Raw genomic sequence first — 23644 nt, forward strand, 5'->3', positions numbered from 1 at the left:
CATAAGGTTTCCTTTTTATTGGCTCTACACTCAAACTTAACTAAGCCGCTTCACCGAGGTGGTCTTGACCCAACATTCGTCATGTATTTCGAGTAATAACACTGAGTTGCATGCCAAGGTGTGAACCCCTCTCTCTGGCTTTAAACACACATTCACACACAGCGAGGTCCTGAATCAGAGCTACTTTATGTTCGCCAGCTCCTCCCTTCCTCTGCTTGCCCAACAAAACTCCTCTCTGAGCCCAGCACCAGACAAAATGGCGTTTGAGCCTCTGCACTGCCTCACAAGAGGAGAAATGCTGCATTCTAGTGGAAGCTGAGAGACATGAACCCTGAATTATATCTATATAAAAAATATATTGTGATCATAACAGATTCATATTTAAAGTATAAATCAGAACATTTATTGCAGAAATCCATGAAGAGTGAAAAACACAAATTATACAGCAGAAGAAAACCCACAAGTCCTCATAAATATATTCAATAGGCTGATATCAACATATTGTTCAGAATAAGGAGCAAGGTTACAACAGTTTTCTAACTTTTAGATTTCTTCTCCCTTAACAACTTCCCTTTAGGTTTCAGTAAAAGAGACTTCTTGTGCTCCTTGACTCTTTCAGCCTCTTGTTGTTTTTCACTCCACATCTCTATTCCTCTGTCCAACTCCGAATTCAGCATCACGATACGTCTCTGTAAGAGAGAACGCCATGGTTACAGACAATAAGCATGGGGTTAAAAACAGGAATAAGATTATTTCAGAAAAGGTAAAAGTGTTGATACTCACTGCTAGAACTTCCCTCTCTTGCTTTCTTCTCAGCTGTCCCTTCATTGGAGGGGCTGGTCTCCCATCTGCCCAGGAGAAGAGAGTCAATCTACCTGTTTCGGCACTGGTTAAATTACCCTGAATTTTCAAGTTAACTCAGTTACTCTGTTGACTGACTCGTCATGTATGCGAGCTCTGAACCAGGCATCTGTTGCTTCAAAATAACTGTCACTCAACATAAAACAAAGTCAAAATAAACAATACCTGCATACGACCAATCAGGCAGATCTGTCAGAGGGCCGTACTCTGTACCGCTTCGGGCAAGCCCATGTCTGCAAGCAAACATAAATGTTGTAAAAATAAAACACTTGATGGTCGTGCAGAGACTGTGCAGTGCAAGAATGTGTAACCCCCCATAACTTTTGCGAGGAAAGTCGTAACGTTCACTACTGTTCACTACTTCAGTTATCAGGCATGGTTTGAAGTATATACAACAAAAAACACTTAATGGTAGGGCAGAGACTGTGCACAACACTGTTGCCTACATTACCCACAATGCAACTCAACCGTCAAATTTCCATACAAGGTTTCTTCTAAACTGGTTCCATACTCAACTGAACATTTCAGGCATAATTCTCACCTGGTTCAAGTCTTATCTGACAGGAAGAGAATACGTGGTGTCCCTGGGTGAGTTGGTGCCTTCTAAAATTGAGGCTAATTGTGGTGTCCCCCAGGGGTCCATTCTGGGACCCACCCTTTTTAATTATGTACATGTTGCCTCTGGGAAATGTGATTAGAGAGCAGGAAACTGATTATCTCATTCTCATCAGATGATGCAAGCCCAACTGAAAAACTGTCTTGGTGTACTGACCAAATAAATATGTGCATGTCCCAAAATTTTAATGATTCACTTTTTAAGTTACAGGATGTAACCCTTACCCGTCCCTTACACTCACCGCCTTCTTTTCAACCTAACACTTCATAGCAAGCTAATCGCTAACTTAGCGTTTCCTTCAGAACTTCTACTTCCACCGGACCAAGGAGCGAAGGGGGCTGATCGTGTAGGTGGTGGGCAGGCCTCGTAGCTGCTCCAGCCACAGCCATATCTACTCTGGAGATGTGGGTATGTTAGCTAATAGAGGCTAATGAAACAGTTAGCTATGAGCTGATAAGGAGCAGGCTACAGAGAAAATTCACCTCTTTCTAGCCCCAAACCTCCAGGCTTCTTTTCATTTTTATACTCATATAAATAGAGAATGTGAAGGTACATCACATTGTATGAGATGGGGGAACCATCTTGTGAGGTATGTGTTATTACTTAAGTGTATGCACTCACTCCAAAAATGAGAGTATATGAGTGGAGATAGTGCATCAGGGTCTGTAATACAGTCTTGGGCTGCCAACTCGAATGGATCCATGTTGTTCATCGTGATTAGTCTGTCCAAATACCATTGACTGACCACTGCAGCAGGCACAAATAACACAGAGCGATCCTCACAAGATGGTGCCCCTCATCCAGGGAAGATATACAACTTCACATTCCCTACAAATGATGCTACAAAACACTGTATGCAGCTTTTCTTCACATATGCAGTAGTACCCTTTTATTTTATTAATTTTTTTGCTACTTGTATTTTTATTTATTTCTGTCAAGCTAAGTTACCTAACAGAGATCACTTAAGGTGTATCTTATCTTATGTTATCTAATCTCATTTCATCTTATCTCATGTCATGATCTGGTTAAAAGACGAGATACAAGTAACCCCACATAACAATCTAGATGACTGTTAAGTGGGGCACGGGCACACCATGCTTGATTCACAGATAAATGCCTGGTCCTGGTTTTTACGAAATATATCCTGGGTTTACACAGCTCCTCCACAACATGGTTTAGTGATATTGACCACAGTTAAATAGAGTCACCCCATAAAATATTGACAAAATTAAAATTACATTATTGTGAGTTAATATGCCTGTAGAAAATTGCAGATTCACATGTCCACTTAGATATATAGAAGGAAGTATTATCAACTTGTATGTTAGTGGTAAGTGCATTAATACACCTACAGCTTGCGTATCATTATACAACTTGAAACCTACAACCTGAAACCTGTGGGCAGGACTAACTTTACACACTGATGTCTCCACAGTGACTGAACTGAAGTGTAATGTTAGTTTGCATCAACAGACACAGGACCCAGGGAACATGAGGATGACTGTGTGTCAGCAGTAACTTACTCTTTCCTCCACTTCTCTCCAGCCTGCACTCCACATGTCGTGCTGAACTGCCTGCTGGAGAGCCTCAGCACTGGACAACAACAGGCACAGAAACATAACAGCCTCAGACATCAGCTCTAATGTCACCTGAAGTACAGAGAGTGCACTTTGATGACTTCACTGTGATCTTAAGTAAATTAGTAAATAAGTAAAACCGCATCTATGTCAGTTAAGTAACGTTAAAACAGCGCAGAAACACCCTCAACAGCATAGACGCTAATTCAGTTGCTAAACAGTTTGTATGACAGCACTGTTAGCATTAGCATTAGCATTGATGCTCGTTGTTACTGCATTTACGGCGGTTATTCAAACAGGCAGCTCTGTCAAAGGCAGCGGCTGAAACAACGAGGTGTATAAAACAACGAAGCTCAACTTTAAAAGTTTTGGTAAGTCTTAGAAGCGATACAATTAGTGAATAACCTCTGTCTCACCTGAACAGCACAATGTCCTCACGGGGGCCGCCGCCATCTTGTCTGCACAATTCCGTGTTGACCACCAGGTAGAGCTAAAGATGCACCGTGAGGGCCCGGATGTCCTTTTGTCAGTGGAGACATAAATGTGTTTTTGTGAATGGAAAAGTGGATTTTATGGTCCTTAATAAAGAAAATAAAACGATGAAAGTGACAAGAAATTCTCAAGGATTATTTTCATGTTGATTTCAGCATGTTTTGCAGTTATTAAAAGTGTTTTCATGTTTATTCAGAAACAGTGACATCTTTTAAAATCACTTTTCAAAACGTGTCTGTTCAAAAAATTCTTCTATTATTTTTAGCACACTGTTTATTTTATATATATATATGTCTTATGTGATTATTATTATTGTCATTATCATGTATTGTTTGAGGTAACATCAAACACAGGGTTAATAGCGAGCTTTTGCCACAGGGCCACCATCACAGCATGCTCCAGCCATATCTTTAGCCACCATCATTGAAACAGACTTTGTCTCTTTGTTGCTGTTGCACTTTCTTGTATTTTATCTTTTCTACAACAACTTAATGTTGCTGTATGGCTTTAATGCACAGCACACTGAGTTTACCTCTAATTAAATCTGCTCTATACATAAAACTGCCCTGCCTTGCTTGTGAGCCATGTCTGAGGGAGACATGTTGTTATCAAACATGTTATCTGTTATCTGTATTGAGGCTGTAGTGGAAAGGAAACAAGCCATTAGGGATTTCCCTCAACCATTAAAGGAGCACTCCACTGTTTTACACGTCAAAGTCAAGTGACTAGTCATGAGGAGTACTTGTCAGCCTGTTAAAACAGTTGTATAATGTGTCCTGAGGCTCTGGGTGAGCTTTGTCTAGTCTGAGAAAAATATCTCCTGATGATGTCATCGTGATGTAATCAGGTTTATCTCACTTTGAGACTGGAGACGGAGACGTTTTGAAAGACAGGTTTTCATTAGAGTCTAATGCGGTGGTTCCTAACTTATTTATTCCCTATTTTTGACCCCTATAAAGTTTAACAATGTGACGTCTATCTTTGGCTTCTCTTTGTAGACTCTTAGAGGTCAAAAGCAGTCAAAACATCCAAAATACCACAGGGGAATTTGAGGAAAAGTGGGAGAGAAGAACAATTTGTGTTACAGAATGTGTTTTTTTAAATTTATCTATCTTGTTCCCTCCAATATCTTGTGAATAATCTTGTGACCTCTCAGATTAATCTGAGGACCTTTGGGTGATTCCAACCCCTAGCTTTGAAACCACTGAACTAATGGTACTCAGTAGAATTACAGAGTGTATGATCAAGGCATGGATGAATCACTGAATGGGCCAACCAAGCACAGGCCTAGGGGCAAAAAGTCACTCAAATTAACATGTGCTGACCAGGGAGAGACTCAAAATGACCACAAAGAGACAATAAATAATGACAAAAGGGGCAAAACAACCATAGAGACACAAAATGACCTCAACAACTCAAAAAATGGTGACAAAGAGACACAAAATGACCACGAAGAGCAACAAAATGACCTCAACGACACATAAAATGACTACAGAGAGACACAAAATGACCACAAAGAGACACAAAATGACTACAGACACAAAATGACCACAAAGAGACTCAAAATGACTACAGACACAAAATGACCACAAAGAGACACAAAATGACCACAAAGAGACTCAAAATGACTACAGACACAAAATGACCACAAAGAGACTCAAAATTACAACAAAGAGACACAAAATGACTACAAAGAGACACAAAATGACTACAGACACAAAATGACCACAAAGAGACACAAAATGACCACAAAGAGACACAAAATGACCACAAAGAGACACAAAATGGCCACAGACACAAAATGACCACAAAGAGACACAAAATGACCACAAAGAGACTCAAAATGACTACAGACACAAAATGACCACAAAGAGACTCAAAATTACAACAAAGAGACACAAAATGACTACAAAGAAAAACAAAATGGCCACAAAGAGACACAAAATGACCTTAACAATTAGATCCAGGGTTTTTGAAACATGGCCCATACTTTGGAGTCAAAGTTCAGTTGTGACCTTTACCTTTATGGGCTAATCAGCCTCTCAGCTTTAAAGAATTAATAAATATAAAACACTTAGGTGCCTCCTTTAGGTTTGGGTGACACAAAGCTTTCTACTGAAATTACTCCTCAAACATCACATTTCCTCAGAGTAATGAAACACATCACAGCTGGGGGCTATTTAAGTTAAAGGTCATGTTTGCTGTCTGCCTTTTGAAAAAAATAAGTACACTAACACACAGTGAGAGGGGTAAAGATTGAGATGTGAGGTGCAGGAGATGACTTCTGGAAATATAATAGACATGAGTGTGTCAGAGACGTGCAGACAGAGCACAGCCGCTCTCAGCTCTTCAAAGTATTGTTTTTGTATGAAGTGCTCCGCTACTAAGCCCAGAAGAATTTCTCTGTTAGCTTTTCAGGCAAGTTCCCACTCGCAGCCTGTGAGGGAAACGCCAGAGTGTGCAGAGGCTGCTGCTGCTGCTGCTGCTGTAGGGACTCCGGTGAACCGCAGGGGCCATGAAAGGCTCCACATGGAGGGGCTCCGGGGCAGATAGAGAGCCGACAAGCCTTTTTAAACACGCCACGCCAAACACAGTGACTTTATCAGGGCTTGGTGTGTTTTGGTGTGTCCCTCAACTGCCACAAAACGGCCGGAACCAGCACTGACTAATGCCGGCCAGTCCTGAAATAGTAGCGGGATGTTTACCCTGTCTCTTCCTTGGAGAACTCAGACACGCCGAAAAAATTCACCAGCCGCACCACCGCGCTGTGTCCCTCCGCGCATTCCACAGGCTGGTGGTACAATAAAGTAGAACCGTTGCCCTCAGCGACGCAGTTTCAAAGTATTTGACTTTAAATCAGAATCAAAGCGACTACAAATGTTTAAAACAGTTCAGATTTTTTAATTAACTAAATTTCATTAACCACAATGTAAAAATAAGCAATAGCAGTCATACATTTAATATTCTGCCAAATATAAGTAGTAGCCTAAATATAATGCCCCCAGTTATGGTGCTACATTATTAAATATATTACATAATTTAAATATTATTAAAATGTTAATGTGTTGGCTGCATTTTAATGCTGTAGCTGGTCGACAAGGAGTCAGTTTTAAGTAATTTATATAGTAGAAGGGCAGAATAATAACAGCGTGCAGCATTTTATAACATAATCATTTATTTTGTGCAGAAAATTTATGAATAAACTAATATATATGTGTAAAGCAAATGCAATGCAGTGTAAAATAGGGGAGAACAGGGTTGGTTGTCACGTTCATTAGATGTGTGTGTGTCAATTTTAATTGTTTACACAGTGGTTTTATAGTAAAATAATTATTACTATGAAGGGTGAGCTATAGTTTGAATAGGCTAGCTTTTGTCGTAGCTAGGCAACAACGTGGTTGTTAGCTTGAGTCACTAGCAAAACATCGTAGTTGGGGCTGGTTGTCACTTGGTGTTTTTTTGTTTCGTTGTTTATGGTGCTATTAAAGGATGAAAAATTGACTCATAGGAATGATTTTTCCATGAAAACCTTAAGTAAATTCATTTTTACGATTGCTTCAATTTGTTTATTTTTTTTAAATTTTCCCATTGAAATAACAATAATAGGGACAACCAACCCCATAGTGTGTGACAAATGACCACACATCTTTTGAAGATAATAGGCTTCAGGAGAGTAAGGTCCCTCCATTCCTGACACTTTAGGCTACACATTAAAAAAGGTTATCTTTTAGGGATACAGTTTTTCGGGGATTCAAAGCAGCCTGTCAGAAAATTAAAATACTAAACTACTGTAAAGTACAAATGGCCAAACTCAAAATTGCACTCACAGTCTTTGAGTAACTGTATTACAGTCTACAGCCTACATTAATTGCACAGGATTGGGCAGAACACGTTATCAAGAGAGCAGCAGACTTGGTTTTGGTTGTGATTTGGGGGTTACAGTTATGTGAGGAAAACAAAATAATGGCTTTTCTGAGAACAGAATTGTTTATAGCCGTGGTTTGGCTCGGCGGTCACTTCAGTGTTTAAGCCTGTGCCAAGCCACAGCCGCATGAATACATCTGCATCCAGTGCTCAGTCATAATAAACATCAACTTAATGGTTAAAAGGATTTTAGAAATATGAATGTATTGAGTCAAAGTGTGACAGACACCATATCATAAAGGTGAAAACTTATTTCCAAGTGCATTTATTCAAAGTCTGTACTCATTGTTGAGGTACTTGTACTTTGCTTGAATATTTCCATGTTGTGCTTCTTTATACTCAAGGGCGTAGGTTTCATTTAAACAACTGGGGGGGGGGCACATATGGGGGTGAAATTTTGAGCGTGAAATACTTAATTTCATGCATTCAATTAGTAATTTTTGGCATTATTTTTCGCCTTTTCTGCATTAATTTATGGTGTAAATATCTTTAATTTTGTCAAGATAACAGCCCTCTGCTACTCTCATGTTTGTATTTTTTTGTATTTGTATTTTAGACTTTTAATTGTAGCAAAGCATAGGTGTAGATCTCAGGGGGGATGTGGGGGACACGTCAAAACATACAAGTAGGAGAGGACATTTATTTTGACAACATTTAGGACATTTACACCATAAGCTGATGCAGAAAAGGCTTGAAATGGCACAGAAAACTCACCAGAAAGCAGGAAATTGAGTGTTTGATGCTCAAAATGTTCTCGTGGAGGACCCTGAAACCCCTGTTTCATATGTGTCCACCTCGATTTCAGAATAAAATCTACACCCATGTAAGCCGAGTGATTTTAAACCTTGCTTATTGCTACTTCTACCAAAAAAATCTGAATACTTCTTCCAGTATTGTCCAACCCCCACACATTGCAAGCCAAAAATACTGAAGACATGACCTCAGTTGTGGCTACGGCATTGCGTAGGTTGATGTCCTCATTTAAAATGTCAGAAACTGTGAAAACATTTATTTTTGGCTTAAGAGTTGTTGACTCTTTGACTGAAAATGTCTAAAGGAATCTAGTGAGTGGACACTAGGATTTTTGGGGGGGTTATTTTCCCATGAAAAACTCCTACTTCAAAGCTCAAACCTGAATATTAAAGTATTTTATTTAATTAATATTATTATTTTTGCTGCAAAGTGCAGGTCTTGGCGGAGTGGACACATCCTCTGAGGGAGTTTTGAATGACGAAACAACCATGGCTGGCGGAAAGGTGTTCCGGCCCTGTGGGGGAAACGAGCCGCCGCTGACTGATAAAGGAGCAGTGACGCGTCAAGCACTGCTAACCGAAGTAACGGTCGTTCAGTCATTGCACCTTCAAAATAAAAGCACAAATAGTGCCGCTTTCGAAATGGAAGTGATAAATTACACGTTAGGCGTCACCAACTTAAAAACGCATTGTTTTAAAATCAAAGGGGAGTAAAGTGGTATACGTGAAAAAGAAACCAACGCTAAAACACCATTAGCTAACGATTTTGTGTTGTTTAAATACAACGGTTGCCTGGAAAAAGTTCACTTTGAAAAGCTTGTAACCGGAACTAGCTTGCGTAGCTTAGCTAGCTTGACGCTTGTGAAAAAAAGAGGGGGGAGGTAAGTAATTATTTAGGGGGAAGAAAGAAAGAAACAAAGTTGTCGACCGTGCAATGCACACGGGGAGGGATTTTATTTATCTCGAGCGACTCGTTTAGTCCAGCACCGGTCCGCTGGGATGTAACTGTAACGGCGCACCGGTTTCCCTCATTTCCTTCCTACTCTCCAAACTTGTCCGCTACTATTTCGCCGAGTCCCGGACAGGATTTCTCCTTTGGAAACGGGAATGATAAAAGCAGTCGAGTCGCACAGGCGGACGGACGGACTGAGGGGTCTAGCGAGTGCCGTGTGTGTTTCCCGTTTACGTTAATGAAGTTATTTTAATTTTCCCGAGCACATTTCGTCCTGGGATGAATGGCAGAAGTCGGGTGAGTCTGACTATCTGTGCTCAAACGGATTTATTTGCTTGTCTACACTGGACCCACATGAAGTGGTGATAGCCTGCATCCCGCTGAACCTCTCCGCTTTGTGTTTTTAGAAATAAAGAAGAATTCAAACGGAGAGACACCTCCACACCGCACTGGATAACCAAGACATCAAACCGACTTTAATTAAGTATATTTCAGACTCTTTAACTAACCGTGAGGATGCAGATGTGCGGAGCCACATGAGGGTCCACAAAGGAGGCCCTCCACGACCATAGGTCACGCTGAAGTGTCCTGGATGTATGTGTCTCCTGTTTCCTGGCTGCATTGACTTGAACTGTTTGTAACTGTCTAATAATCCAATGGATTCTTCCTCACCACAGCCTACCTGTGCCTGTGGACTCTCCACATGAGGGCAAACCAGATGACTCAGAGGACAATGTCATAAAGTCTTATTTATCTGTTTTGTATTTATTCTGTGTATATAAGGGTCCTTTTTAAGCTTTGTGCTAGTTTCAAGGCCAGTTTTTGATTTATTTGTGAGAATTTAAAAGCTACTACTTCATCTGTTGTAGTGAGAACTGTAGATTTACTTGAGCATCTTTGTTCTGCTATACATCTACCCACACTGTAATTTAAAGGGGGAGCTGTAGGACTTGACTTTGCCCAGGCAGGTAAAGACACGAGAGGGGTTCATCATGGACAAGCCAATAAGCAAGTTGTTGGAGAAGTTAAAGCTAACGGACTCGGGGAGTGTGAAATTCAACAGTTCAAGGAAAAAACATGACTCTGCCAACAACTCTAATAACAGCAACGCCAACGCTGGCATCTCCGGAGGCAGCGGTGGGGGCAGCGGTCTGCCACCAGCTCCCAGCGCTGCAGCTGCCTCGCCCTCAAGACCCGGCCAGTTCTCGCTTGCCTCTGCAACCACAAGCGATGCATGTGTTCCAGCGAGTGGGAGAGGGGGAGGAGGAGGAGGAGGGATGGGAATGCCTCCCACTCAGCTCCTCACCCCACCGCCATCTTCCTCCTCAGTGGGTGCCGTACCTCAAGATGGCGAGCAACAACTTCACCCTTCCACCTTGGCACCACTGAGGCGCCGCTCCCCCCAGCAGCGGGCTTCCTGTTACCTGGGTGAAGGCGTGGACTCCCACCTGAGGCGTGAGTCTGGCCTGGGCCCTGAGTGTGACCCTCTGGGAGCGTTTGGCTCCAAGGCGTCCCTCAATCAACGGCGCTACTCCCTGGAGCTCCAGCAGCTGGTCAGAAGACAGCAGCTCCTCTCCCAGCCACCGCCCCTCTCTGTTCCCCCGCCGTACCCAGCCTCCTCAGGGTATGGGTCAGCTCCCAGAGTTGGTGGAGGCGGCCTGGCAGAGCCTGGCTACCTCTCGGAGCCAGAGAGGCACAAGCGCCTCTCTCTCCAGGAGGCTCTGTTCTACAAACGCCTGAGCACAGGCAGTGAACTGTGGGAGAGCACCAGGCCTGCATCCCTCTCCCATCCACCACATCGCACATCTGATGTGACTGGAGGAGGTGTTGGAGGGGGATTCTTTTATCCACCAGGACCTACCCTGAGCCCATGCTCGTCATTCAGCCTCCAGGAGTCGGTGCTGGTCAGCCCCAGGTCCAGCTTTGCCTCCAGCACCGCCAGTGGCGGCGGAGGAGGAAGCCCAATGGGCAGCCGATGCAGCAGCAACCGGACCAGTGGCATCAGCCTGGGCTATGACTCTCGCTACTCTGCCTCTGGAGGCCTCCCTCCACAGCAGCAGTGCCCCTCCATGCAGACAGGGGGCTCTGCGGCTGGTTATGGACCTCCATGCAGGGCCGGAGTGACCCCTGTGGAGGCCTGGAATCAATACCTGGAGGGAGGGATGCGTCCAGGGGCCCATGACAGCCGACACTCCTACCCACCCGCTGTTGGGAGTCCAGGAGCAGCGTGCTACCAGGCTGGCCCGGAGTGGTGGGACGAGCAGCAGGCAGGTGTGAGAGGCAAAGAGGGGGCTGTGATGGGGGACAGGGCCCGATACTCGGACCTGCCTGGCACCCGGTACCAGGAAGAGCTCACCCGACTTCTACTGAGAGATGCTGCGCTGACAGGCGGGGGGCTCCTGGAGGGCCTGATGCTCAAGGATCAGTCGCTGGCCCTGACGGCTCTTTCCAAACCGAGCACGACAACACTGGGGCCTTGCTCAGCCGGAGGGCCAGTCAAACCTCAGGAGGATCCAGGAGTCGGAGCTGGGAGGGAGGCCGTGGAGAACCGCCAGGAGTTCTTTGGTGAGATCCTTTTTTTTAACTGTAGTTTTCAGGGTGCAAAGAGGAAAGTGGGGAGAAAGGTAGCCAGGATCAACAGAGACACAAATTGTAAAATCACATCCCTAGTTGAGCCGGTGCCATCACCGTTCATGCATGGTACCCCATGCATTCATAATGGAGCGCCATGTCGCCCAGCATCCGCCCTCAGTGTGTCATTATTGTCCTCCTCGCTGCTGCCTGGTGTCAGATCACAGGTTTCTCTCTAAATGAAAGGGTTGGATGGATGGATGCACGGATTAATAGTTGAAAGAGAGTATGGATGGATGGAACCTGTAGAGACACGCAGGATTGTAAAATGCAAAGCATAAAGGAGGGGGAAAAAAAAAAAAAAGAGGTGCTCGGGCTTCAGAAACTGATCCAGGCAAGTAGATGTGTTTGACTGAGGAGAAGAAAGACAGGGAACACGTAGGACAGATGTGCATACACTCATTCAGGTTCACACCTGTAGCCAAAACATCGGGCAGAGTCAGCTGATGTTAGAGGCAGGCGTTGGTACACATGGAGGGCTAATGCAGCATATCTACATGGCCATTAAACTGCAAAATTCTGCTGTAACACTCAGACGCAAATTACATGGTTGCATATAAACACAGCTCCAACCATTACTGTGAGTCACACAAGATTAGGGTCTCAGGATCTGTGTATGTGTGTGTGTGTGTGTGTGTGTGTGTGTGTGTGTATTGTTTCTCTGTGGCAGGGTGTGTTTCCCCTGAGTGACTTCAGGCCACAGTAACGCAGTGTGTGTGTGAGTCATGTGTGCGTCCTGGTGTGTGTAATGCTGCCTTGGCGTGTGCAGGGGCGGTGTGCTGTAGCCTGTTTTTCTGCTCAGGTATGCGTGCCCGGAGGGGACATACAATACTGTACTCCTCTCAGCCATTAGGAAGAAATCAGAGGCTCTGAGCCGTGAAGACAGACGCTCTGAGCTCAGCAGACGAACACACGTACACACCTGTATTGAAGTGTTGCGCTTTAATTAAATTGAAAGGAAAGTAAAAATAAAAAACATGACCACATACGCCAGGAAACTAAAGGGCTAGATTCAAAGCTAGTTGTGTCGATTGTGCCCCACAAGTTTAAAAGAATAACACACATACACAAACACAAAAAAACACAGGTACTATGTCTTCTCATGCCCCCCAAAAACCTCCCTGTCTTCTATCCCAGTCATTTAAACCAGCTCCATGCCTACATTTTCTATATGTAGCAGTGACAGACATGAAATTTAAAGTCTTGAGTTTAACTCTTGGCCCTTTCTTGGTTTCTGGCTTTGGCAGAGACTCATGCCTGTTCCTAAATATCGAAAGGACCGTCCAACAGTGTAGGAATTCTTGATTTGTGTGGCACTCCCTCAGCCACATTAGAAAGGAAAAAACGCAGGCGGATCCTTAAATAGATCAGAGAAACGCTGTAGCTCGGACCACCACACCACTTTTCCACTTTACATTTAGTGCTCTGACTGAACATGTACTTAGGCTAAACTGTATTCTGTTGGAGGAGAAGCACTCAGGGAGAAGTTAGTTAGGTTTAAAGGCTGTAAAGGGGACCTGTTATGCTCATGTTCAGGTTCATACTTGTATTTTATGCTTCTACTTAGACATGTTTGCATGCTTTAATGGTCATAAAGCATTTAATTTTCCTCATACTGTCTGTGCTGGAACATCTGTATTTACCCTGTGTCTGAAGTGTCCGTGTTGGCACCTGTCTCTAGAAGTCCCCCTCCTGAAAAAGCCTTTGATTGGTCAGGGTCTGTAGCCCCCAGGAAAAACGCCGGGTTTTGAAACCAATTTTACAAACTGGCCACACGTGGAACTACAATTTCCAGTCCTGTTACGTTTTCCCATTGACTTACATTTTGAAATAGACATCTGTAAATCAGTGGGTAACTTTTTGAGCTAGCAGTTAGTTAGCAGAGCACCAAACTAGAAGTTAGCTGGTCAGCCGGTGGAAGTCTGTAGTGCGCTCGCTCCACCAACCTCACGCTGCAGAAGATATGGTTATTTTTATACCATGGAAATAAAGCTTTTTCGGCTTCATGCACCACTGGGCAACTGAATGAATGAACGGTGTATCCAGTTCTCTTTACACGTCCATGACCACCATTGTAGCGTCACTTTTAACAGTGAAAAATCGCCAAAAAAGAGGGTTTTAAACACAACCACACATGTTCAGCAAGAATAAGATCTGAAATCAGGGAGATACTAACATTAGCAATCAAGATTACATTTCCCTGATGTTAGCATGTAGCTACATGTACATTAGCAGTGCACTTACAGCTGGGGAATGACTGTAATGGAAAATAGCGGCACTTTTACCGTGAAAAATTGGCAAAAAAGCTTTTTAACACAAAGGCACATGTTCAGCAGGAATATTATCCAAAATCAAGGAGATACTAACAATTAGCAACCAAGATTACATGTTTCCCTGACGTTAGCATGCAGCTACATGTGTATTAGCAGTGTACTAGCAGCTGGGGAATGACTGTAATGGAAAATAGCGGCACTTTTACCGTGAAAAATTGGCCCAAAAAAAGCCTCTAGATACAACTACATATGTTCAGTTGGAATATGATCTGAAATCAGGGAGATATTAACATTAGCAGCCAAGATTACATGTTTCCCTGATGTTAGCATGTAGCTACATGTACATTAGCAGTGTGCTAGCAGCTGGGGAATGACTGTAACAGAGAATGGCGGCACTTTTGACAAAACCAGACATGTTCCAGCAGAAATATGATCCAAAATCAGGGACAAATTCACATCAGCAACCATGATTACATTTTTCCCTGACGCTAGCATGTAGGAGTTTTGGTTGCGTAATGCAACACTTGCAGCAGTGTGCCAGGAGCAGATGACCATATGAAGAAATCCGGCACACTTTGATGTCACACTGTAGCCAGAGTAGAAGAACTGCTGGAAATGGAATATTCAGAACAGTCTGAAGTCGTACGTTTAAAACTTGGGTCAAATTTTATATGAACTTCATTGTTACACTATATGTAAAATATGGACAAGCGCAATGGTTGCCCTTTAAATCTTTTTTTTTTAACTAACTGGTAATTTTGAGGCAGAAATTCTTTTACTTTACCGGTGTTCAATGTTAATGTCAGTTTAGTTGTTATATCTGACGCCAAACTGGAGAAGAAATTAAGATAAAGGGCTGAAAGGTGTTTGTGGCTTGGTTAATGTCAAACTTAGCATGTGTGTGATTTTGTTTTTAATTTTCTATTTTTGTCCCCTGGGGTAGTTTAGGCTCCTCACATCAGCAATCTCATCTAATCTCCAAATTGCTCCAATTGTGGGGTTGAAAGTCAAATTTAAAGGGAAGTTTTAAAAACTCCCAAAGAAAGAGTTGTCTGTTTTCTGCAGCGACTGCCAGAAAGTCAGATCCGGTGGAGTTTCCCCTTAAATAACAGAGCTCCACCAGAGACACTTGGGTGGATGAGCAAACAGGCTGGCATGGCTAACTGGGTTTTAACTGTGTGAAAATCCCCTAGGTGGTGCGAACGAGAGGATTTACAAGTGTTGACACTTTGTGTGGAGTTGGATTTCAGACACATCCTCCTGGAATGCGTCGTAAACGAAGTGTTAAGAGCTGACGAGCAATTACTAAATGCGTGTTTGTGTCCGTTGTGCTTTCCCCCCATTGTGCCGACAGGGACCTGTGTAAAGTGTGGGAAAGGCGTGTACGGGGCGGATAACGCCTGCCAGGCTCTGGATAGCCTCTATCACACACGCTGCTTCACCTGTGTGTCCTGTGGTGAGTACCCCCACCCCTCCACCCCTCCACCCCTCAAACACAACAGTGATTTAAAGTAGTTAAGCATCATGAACTTGTCACCAACACCTTCTCTAAACAGCATTTTTAACCATTTGCCATTTATGATGCTGAGTCAAACGCCTCTGTCCCTGTGCAGGACGCACCCTGAGAAACAAGGACTTCTACAATGTCAACGGCTCTGTGTACTGTAAAGAGGATTATATGGTAAGAGTTGAGGTCAAGGCGTGTTTTGTCACCCACACACACTCACACACATTCAGAGTCAGAAGATTGATTTTCCACTAATGGTAATCTCTCTGTTGTAATTACAGTTTTCGGGATTCCAGGCTGCTGCTGAGAAGTGTAGCGTGTGTGGCCACCTCATCCTCGAACAGGTGAGCGCTGAAGAAGTGCACAAACACCTCTAATCACTTACTACTTAACGCTAGATTTAAACAATATATCCTTTAACCCTAACTCTAACCAGCTCTCTGTAATTTTTGGTTATTTTCATGCTCTGTTTCCCAGAGTGCTTTTAAAGAACCCCCCAGAGAATAGAGAAATTCAGTGACGTCTCTGGGCTCCTCTCTTTGGGTTCCCACGGCAGATTTACAGAGGAATGTTTGCCTTAGTTTTTTTTTTTTTTTTTTTCCGATAAAGAAAAAAGTCTGTAGTGATTATCTTAAACCTTTTTACCATATTTGAACCACATAAGACCCAAAATATAAATAGAAAGCTCCCAGTGAGTGTGAGATCCACAGGCTGCGTCTTCTGCATAATTTGAACGGCTTAACCACATGTGAGTTTTGGAACTGTAAATGTTTTATGCTAAAAAATGGGTTGGCATAAGAGCTTCGAGGAGAAATATGCATTTCCATCATCACTTGTCGCTGTATTGTAAATATTGCTATGTGGTGTGAAGTTGTCTTTGAAACTTTGAAACTTAAGATATTCCCTGCATATTTGTAGTTAGTTTTGCAAGTACACAATATTGTTTGTTAGTATTTTTTTCCTAGTCTAGTTATTTTGTTTCACTAAAATGTCTTTTACACTAGTTTTTTTTAGTTTAATTTTGGTTAGCTATAATAACTGATAATAAGGACTAAAAAATACAATGCATTAGTGCAAGAGCTCGGTTTACAGACAGATTTCTGTCTAAAGTGAATTTTTTGTTCCGTCATAGACCATTTAGTTTATTGCTAACACAAAATAACTCTTAAACGTGCTACGTATTACTCCAAAAAACAAAAATTTGGAAAAGAATTAGATCCTTATGGTGGCCGCCACTGCGTTCATTGCAGTTGGCCAGTTGAATCGTAAATGTAGCAGCACTTTGGTTGTATGTTTTACATACGATGGATTAACTGCTTTACGTTACGTTACGGAAAGAGACACTTGTTATAATGAAAGGTGGCAATTTTATTTAATGTGCATTTACTTCTCTGTAGAGATGGGTAATGGTAATGAAACATCATATTTAACAACCTCAGAGTTATACTTTCTTCCTAAATTGGTGCCTTTGCCAGAATGCACCAAAGTGCACCATTAAAAAACTAAATAAGTAAATGAATAAATCCCTGGGTTGCTGCGATGCATCACTTACATAATGTTAAGCAAAAAAAATGTACTGATTACAAATCACAATCAAAGGGCAACCACTGAAAACATACATGTCTTTACACTAATGCATATACATACACAAATATACAGTCCAGGCCAGTTATCTGTGGATATATTTTTAAAACGAGACAAGAATTGTTTTAAAATCTCTCTAATATCGTCCATAATTATTGGTCCTTCTACTCAGATCCTGCAGGCTCTGGGGAACTCGTACCATCCCAGCTGTTTTCGCTGTGTGGTTTGCTCCAAGGTTCTGGACGGGGTGCCTTTCACTGTGGACCATCACAGCAGCATCTACTGCGTGGCGGACTACAACAAGTGAGACATTCAAATGCTTTGTTCCTAAAGACAAAGACTTAGTGGTTCTTATGTGGAAGAGTGATGTTGTGTAATTCAGTTTTTGCATGTGTAACATTTGAAGAATGTCACTTACTCAGCCTACTTCCCTTATTACTCAAACTGTGTGAGTGCTGCTGGTTTCTACGGTAAATAAACTCTCTCCTGTCGTCCTGCAGGGCTTTTGCTCCGAAGTGCGCCGCCTGTTTACAACCCATCTTACCTACTGAGGTGAATACATGTGTATTTATGTGTGTTGTCCATGAACGTGCTTATTTACTTCTCTTGAGCATAACATTGAACGCTGTGTGTGAGTAGATTGTGCAACTGAAAAACATTTTCCTAAGCAAACTTTTACAGCCGATATGACATAGATGAACAAGTTTTGCATAGTATTTCAAAATCAGTTTACCTAGCATATGTTTGTGGTGATTCACTTTTTTCCCCTTAAACTGAAAGTACAAGTGAAAGTGTAAAAAAGCCTCTGAGTTATTGGGGAAAACCACTCGCACTCTGTGCTGACCTCTGACTCAGTTTCCCTCTTGTCTGTGTCTCAGGGTAGTGAGGAGATCCTCAGGGTTGTGTCTATGAACAAGGACTATCACTTTGAGTGCTACCACTGTGAGGTGAGTTATCTTCAGCTGACAACCCCAAAACTAGTTCATTTCATTCTTCCATGTCCTGAAATTCCACTTTGAGTGCAGACAATCTGATGAAGGAGCAGTGTGTAGGATTTAGTGGCTTTTAGCGGTGAAGCGTGAACGCCTGGTTACAACTCTTTGAGTGAACATCGTTCAAGGAGCCAAACTGGTGTTTTTCGGGGAGCTGAATTATCTGCAGAAGTCTCTTCATTTTCCAAAACAAAGAGCAGGTGATTGAAACCAGTAAAACACACTTTTACACTGCCTGTTCAAGGTGGGAATTTCATGCCACTAGTCCACTTTGCTGCGCCATACAAAGGGTACGATCAGATGGGGGTTACAGAGTTGTCCTCTGTAAGTCAGCAGCGGAGGTAGTAACAGTACCGAATTGACGTCTGTGTAAAAGGGGCAGCCAGCAGGCAGGGACAGGTGTGATGTTTTGATGATGTGTTATGTGTGCAACCCACTGCTGAGAGATTTATAAAGCAAGCAGCAGTTAGCAGCTAACTCGAAAAAGAACAGTAGCAGAAAATGTCCACACACTGGAGACAATGAGGTCCAGGAGCTCCTTGTCCTCTGAGCATAGGGCAAGATCAGCTGCCTTATAACAGGGATGGTACATGATTGTTATTTTTTATAAAGTACTGCCGACACAAATGTTGTATGTTCCGCAAGAGGCTGACGCTGATCACATTACGCCCCTCACGCCCTTTATTGCTTCCAGGATACAGGCATGCTGTCTAAAATCACACCTGGGAGCAGCATGATGTCGCTGTTGTTTGTTTCTGTGTGAAAATGCAAAGGCGGCATAAAGATGGGACTTGGTAGCGACCCTATAGCGCAATTTCTGCGTATAAAGGGCTATTTAATAATCAGGGTTTGTCCAACGTTGTTTAACAATGACAGAGACGGGACCTAGCGAAGCACCTGCTGGCTGGGTTCCCGAAAGTTCAGGAGGTTTTTTCCATGAGCCAAATTATCCACAGAGGTCTCCTCCTCTCCAAAACAAACGGACCAGGTGATTTAAATGAGGAAATGCACTGAATGAAGCAGCTTCACATTAAGAAATTAGTGTTTTCAAAGCGCTGCTCATCAAGGAGGGGTTGCCAACTCTGGTGGCCAATGCGAAAATGTGAATGGCCCTATCTAGAGCCAGTTTTGGTTTGGTTTGTCCGTTCTGGGCTACTGTAGAAACATGGTGGTGCAACATGGACAACCCACTCCCTGTGTAGATACAAACAGCTCATTCCAAGCTAATGAACACACGATTCAATATATCTCACTAAATGCTACACACTGGACCTTTAAGTTTGAAAGTGTCTTGATGGCTGACCTCACTTCCTCTGTGCATACCTGTCCTTACCTGCATCTTCTTCTCCCCTCAGGAGTGTGGTAAGCAGCTCTCAGATAAGCCTGGCTCGCAGTGCTTCCCCCTGGACTCTCATCTCCTCTGCCACTCCTGTCACATGAGCAGAGCGTGCGCCACACACAACATTCCCCCTCACAACACACACTGATCAGCGTCTTTGCAGCTGCTGATGTTATGATAAAGCTGGTCTTGACATGCTGTCACTCTCTCGTGTGCTTTCTGCTCGGTCTTTCTCTCAAGATGAAACTGCTGATGTTCAGACATTTCCACTGATTCACTCTGTCTCACATGTACTGCCTGCTGTACTTGTTGTACCATTACTGTACCATAGTTATAAGGGAACGGGAAAGAAACTACTGCTTTTTTTACCCCAATGTGGCTACTGTTTGCTGTAGAAGAACAAGGGATTTTTTTTGCTAAACTGTTTTGTACATATATTACCGCTAGCAAACATTTTGCACTTAAATTTGACTTTACTGTAAGAGATTTGTTTCGTGAATCTGTACAATTTGGGGAAAAACATTACTGTAATTTCTGTATGTTGTAATAAATATTTTCATTTGTGTTCAGATATGGGTCTACTTATGCTTACAATACGCACTGCAAAGACTGGGGATAAACTAAAATAACTTGCTAACAGCCTCCGTTGGTTAGCTGTGCTACGAAACGAGACGAACCGTTTCAAAAATGAATTTTTCTCATTAAAATAAGAGCTGGTTGGAGGATCTGTGTACTAAAGTACATGCACACACACACTTGTTCACGTTGTTTTGCTTTTCAGAGTCCCCTCCATGTTTTCTATCTACCTGGTTTGGTGCTAGAAAGATCGCAGCTACTGGTAGCAGACTCTGGCCAAATATGGACTGTTAAATTCAGAGCTCTGTTGGAATGTACCGTCCCGTTATTCAGAGCACCACACTCCTTGAGCACCAGAGCGTACTCTGGGCACTAGAGAAATGAGGCAGCAGAGCACCAAACGGAGTCAATGTGTGATTCATTTAACTGTTCGTTAATTCATATAGAAATAGAAAGCTACGTTTCTTTGAACAATAGGGCTCTCCTCAGATTGGATTCACGAACCCACCCAATGATCACGTCATTTAACTTCAGCATTTGCTTGAGCCAGACTAAAAAGTTATGATAGTGTTAAACGTTTGATTTTATCGGAACGTCAAGTCAAAAGACCTACTACCTACTGATCTGTTCTGTACGACATCTATTGCACGTCTGTCCGTCCTGGAAGAGGGATCCCTCCTCAGTTGCTCTTCCTGAGGTTTCTACCGTTTTTTTTTTCCCCCCGTTAAAGGGTTTTTTTGGGGAGTTTTTCCTTACCCGCTGTGAGGGTCATAAGGACAGAGGGATGTCGTATGCTGTAAAGCCCTGTGAGGCAAATTGTGATTTGTGATATTGGGCTTTATAAATAAAATTGATTGATTGATTGAAGAAATCTCGGTCTGAGATATATTAGCATGTTAAAGCAAACAATCAAGGTCACAGGAACGGGCCACAACTTTTAAGCCAAACTTTTAATTCAGGAACTGGAAACTGGTCACCTTCAGTGAAATCGAAAAGTCCCACGGAAAGAAGTGTATTTGACATCCTTCACCGGTGCCTCTCATGGAACAGATACTTACAGTTTGTTAGATATATCGATCCCAACTGACTCTGTAAGACTTGGTTTCACGGACACCGACACTTTTTCACGTGCCTGATAAGTCTGTTTTTGTCACGTTTAGTAAAGCATAATCTGCATAGACAGTTCTTTAAATCACACAAATATCCTGGTGTATATGTGTTCAAACTTCCACCCACGACTGTAGCTGGTGGAGTCCCAAACCTACCAACCACTCAACAGATGGTGAGTGGAGCAAATCTAGCAGCCAGTTGCTAATGCTGGTGCTAATTTCCAACCCTGCGCACAGCTTCCAATAAGGTTTCCCAGTGAGGCCGGCATTTACAAGTGTTAGATCCCAGAACTAAGGCATTTCCGCTGCACTCCCATAGTTCAAATACCTCTCCGGTGTATTCACCATGTAACAGGTCAAAACTCATCGGCTCAGTGGCTCGCAGCCAGGTCACGATGCCTCTTTGCCAGAAATGACTAAGTAAAAACATCCAAGCAGAGCGGCTGATAACCAATTTAATTTTATTCATTTTTTAAATCCTCGGTACATTCAGCACTTGCAGGAAGGGGGAGAAAAGAAACAAAATCTAACTGTGTTGAACTAAAAACATAAAATTAAAAATATTAAAATTGTAAGCATTACTCTAGTCTCCTCTTAAATATATATTTATATGATTGAAGGGTCAGAGGAGGGATTTGCAAATGGAGACTTCAGTGCATGGATGGTCAGCTTCCTGTAAGTATTACGGAATAAACCACTTGACAACAATTTTAAACCCTCCTCTTCTTGTCTCCAAAAAAACATCCACTAAAGACAAAGTCGGGCATATCTCCTCCATCAGCACAACACATATCACGTCTCTTCCTATCGCACATGTTTCTAGGTTACAGTGTTGAGACTTCAGTACCAGTTGCATCTTTGTGGGAGAGGGAGATGAAGGTTATTACGCACGCAAACATCACCTGCTGGAACGCACAACAACTCCGAACCTCCAAGGCTGAAAAATTAACATGATAATAAAATTTCAAAACAAAATCCTAATTTTGACAAAGACGGCCTGTAGATTTAGTTTTATTTAGAAAAAAAAAAGATCTCAGTGCTGAAGAGAAGAACACTAAAACTGATCCTAGAAAATATTTGAAGGTCAGGCATCTATTTTGGACTGGTTTTATTACAGGGCTCTGAGGAGGAAGGAACTGTGCACCCGCAGAACTAAAATAAAGAGGCGGGCTCCCAAACCTCAGCGGGACAAAATGCTGAGGCGAGCCAAAAAAACCACCATCCTCTCTGCTTCTTTTCTTTAACAGCACTACATGGAGACGAGGAGGAACGCTGCTCTCTACGGAGGGAAAGGACTGACGTTTGCTTCTGGAAGACAGAGAGAGAACAGAGGGAGCGAGACAAACCGGCGTTTTACCATTAACAAAACATGTCATTAACATTTTCTGTGTAAACTGACGGGGACGAGGGTGGGGGGGAAATGGCAGAAGTGTGTGGAAGACAACGCTGGCGTCAAAGTGGACGAATTAAAGCACGGTGGGGCGGGTAGCGAGGAGCAGACAAGTCCTGAACTTGAGGCTTGAGAAACGCATCTCCCTCCCAAGACTTCCTGTCTGCGGTGTCCCTAGCTACGCCACGTCCCTCTCTCCCTTTACCTTTCCCTGCAGCCACTCGGCCCTCAGCGGCGTCTGTCCCTGGGGTTGCTACGGCTAAGAGACCGGCGGCCACCGCCAGCGCCTACAGAGGGTCGTCTGGGCCGGTGGCTGTCGTCCCTCTTCCTGTCCCCTTCTCTGTCTCGCCCGCGGCCCCTCTCTCTGTCTCCGTCAGCTCCTCGCCCGGCTGCTCCGCTGCTCGCCGTCATGCTGATGTCTTTCTCCCGACCCTTCAGCCTCTCTTTCTTCTCCTCCTCCCGCTTCTTTTCCTCCTCTTCTCGCTGCTCCTTGCGCCTTCGTTCGCGCTCCTTTTGCCGCTCTGTGCGGTCCAAAAGCCTCTGCGCCGCCTGGTGGACACAAAGCAGTTAAGTTTAGATGAAATGAAGCCTAAAATCTGATCTGGCGCACGCTCTGCTCATAGACATTCCAAATGAAATGTTAACATGGATGCTAACCAAAGTAATAAGTGTGTGAGTGACCAACCTGCTCCTCAGAGAGGGGAAGCCAGTATATACATGGAGCTGCTTTGGTCTTCAGGAACAAGTCGTCTAGTAATTTAGCAGGAGGCTCGTCTCCTTTCTCTGTTCATAAGAAAACAGACATAAATTCATTTTTTCAAACGGTGGTACACAACTCAACCTGTGTGTTAAGACTAAAAAAAATGATCACGTCATAACAGAAAAGGTGAGCAATATGAGGTTGCATTACATTTAAGAGTTTAAGTCAACTGTGAATACTTTACATGTCCGTCAATTTTCTTCTACTATTCTGAAGGAGACTGAGGTGTGGCAAGATTTTACAGTTGTCAAGAGTGGGGGAATTAGCTACAGAGACCAAAACCATTTTCAGTACCAGGCTGTAAACATG

General features: G+C 43.2%; 3 protein-coding genes across 3 annotated transcripts in view; 1 reads left to right on the plus strand and 2 right to left on the minus strand.

Moving 5' to 3' along the window:
• Nucleotides 1-380: 380 nt before the first annotated feature.
• mrpl52 (mitochondrial ribosomal protein L52) lies at nt 381-3618 on the minus strand (the record flags this gene model as incomplete). The annotated part of the gene is made up of 5 exons (XM_049569211.1): nt 381-689; nt 784-848; nt 1027-1094; nt 3001-3070; nt 3471-3618. Coding segments are annotated over 5 exons (504 nt in total), but the record flags the coding sequence as incomplete, so codon positions are not given.
• Nucleotides 3619-9070: 5452 nt separating this feature from the next.
• ajuba (ajuba LIM protein) lies at nt 9071-20071 on the plus strand. The gene is made up of 9 exons (XM_049568105.1): nt 9071-9471; nt 9582-11739; nt 15433-15534; nt 15692-15759; nt 15867-15929; nt 17342-17472; nt 17670-17721; nt 18048-18116; nt 19517-20071. Exons 2-9 carry the CDS (start codon nt 10167-10169, stop codon nt 19646-19648), a joined length of 2190 nt encoding a protein of 729 aa, XP_049424062.1. The 5' UTR covers nt 9071-9471; nt 9582-10166; the 3' UTR covers nt 19649-20071.
• Nucleotides 20072-21629: 1558 nt separating this feature from the next.
• Nucleotides 21630-23644, minus strand: part of acin1b (apoptotic chromatin condensation inducer 1b) — a 29483-nt gene continuing 27468 nt past the window's right edge. The window contains exons 16-17 of the mRNA XM_049568103.1: nt 23261-23358; nt 21630-23124 (exon numbers count right to left, since the gene is read on the minus strand). Coding sequence (XP_049424060.1) covers nt 22804-23124; nt 23261-23358 — 419 coding nt within the window. The 3' untranslated portion in view covers nt 21630-22803. The remainder of the gene's footprint in view (nt 23125-23260; nt 23359-23644) is intronic.

The sequence above is a fragment of the Epinephelus fuscoguttatus genome, linkage group LG23, assembly GCF_011397635.1.
Source record: "Epinephelus fuscoguttatus linkage group LG23, E.fuscoguttatus.final_Chr_v1".
NCBI lineage: Eukaryota > Metazoa > Chordata > Actinopteri > Perciformes > Serranidae > Epinephelus > Epinephelus fuscoguttatus.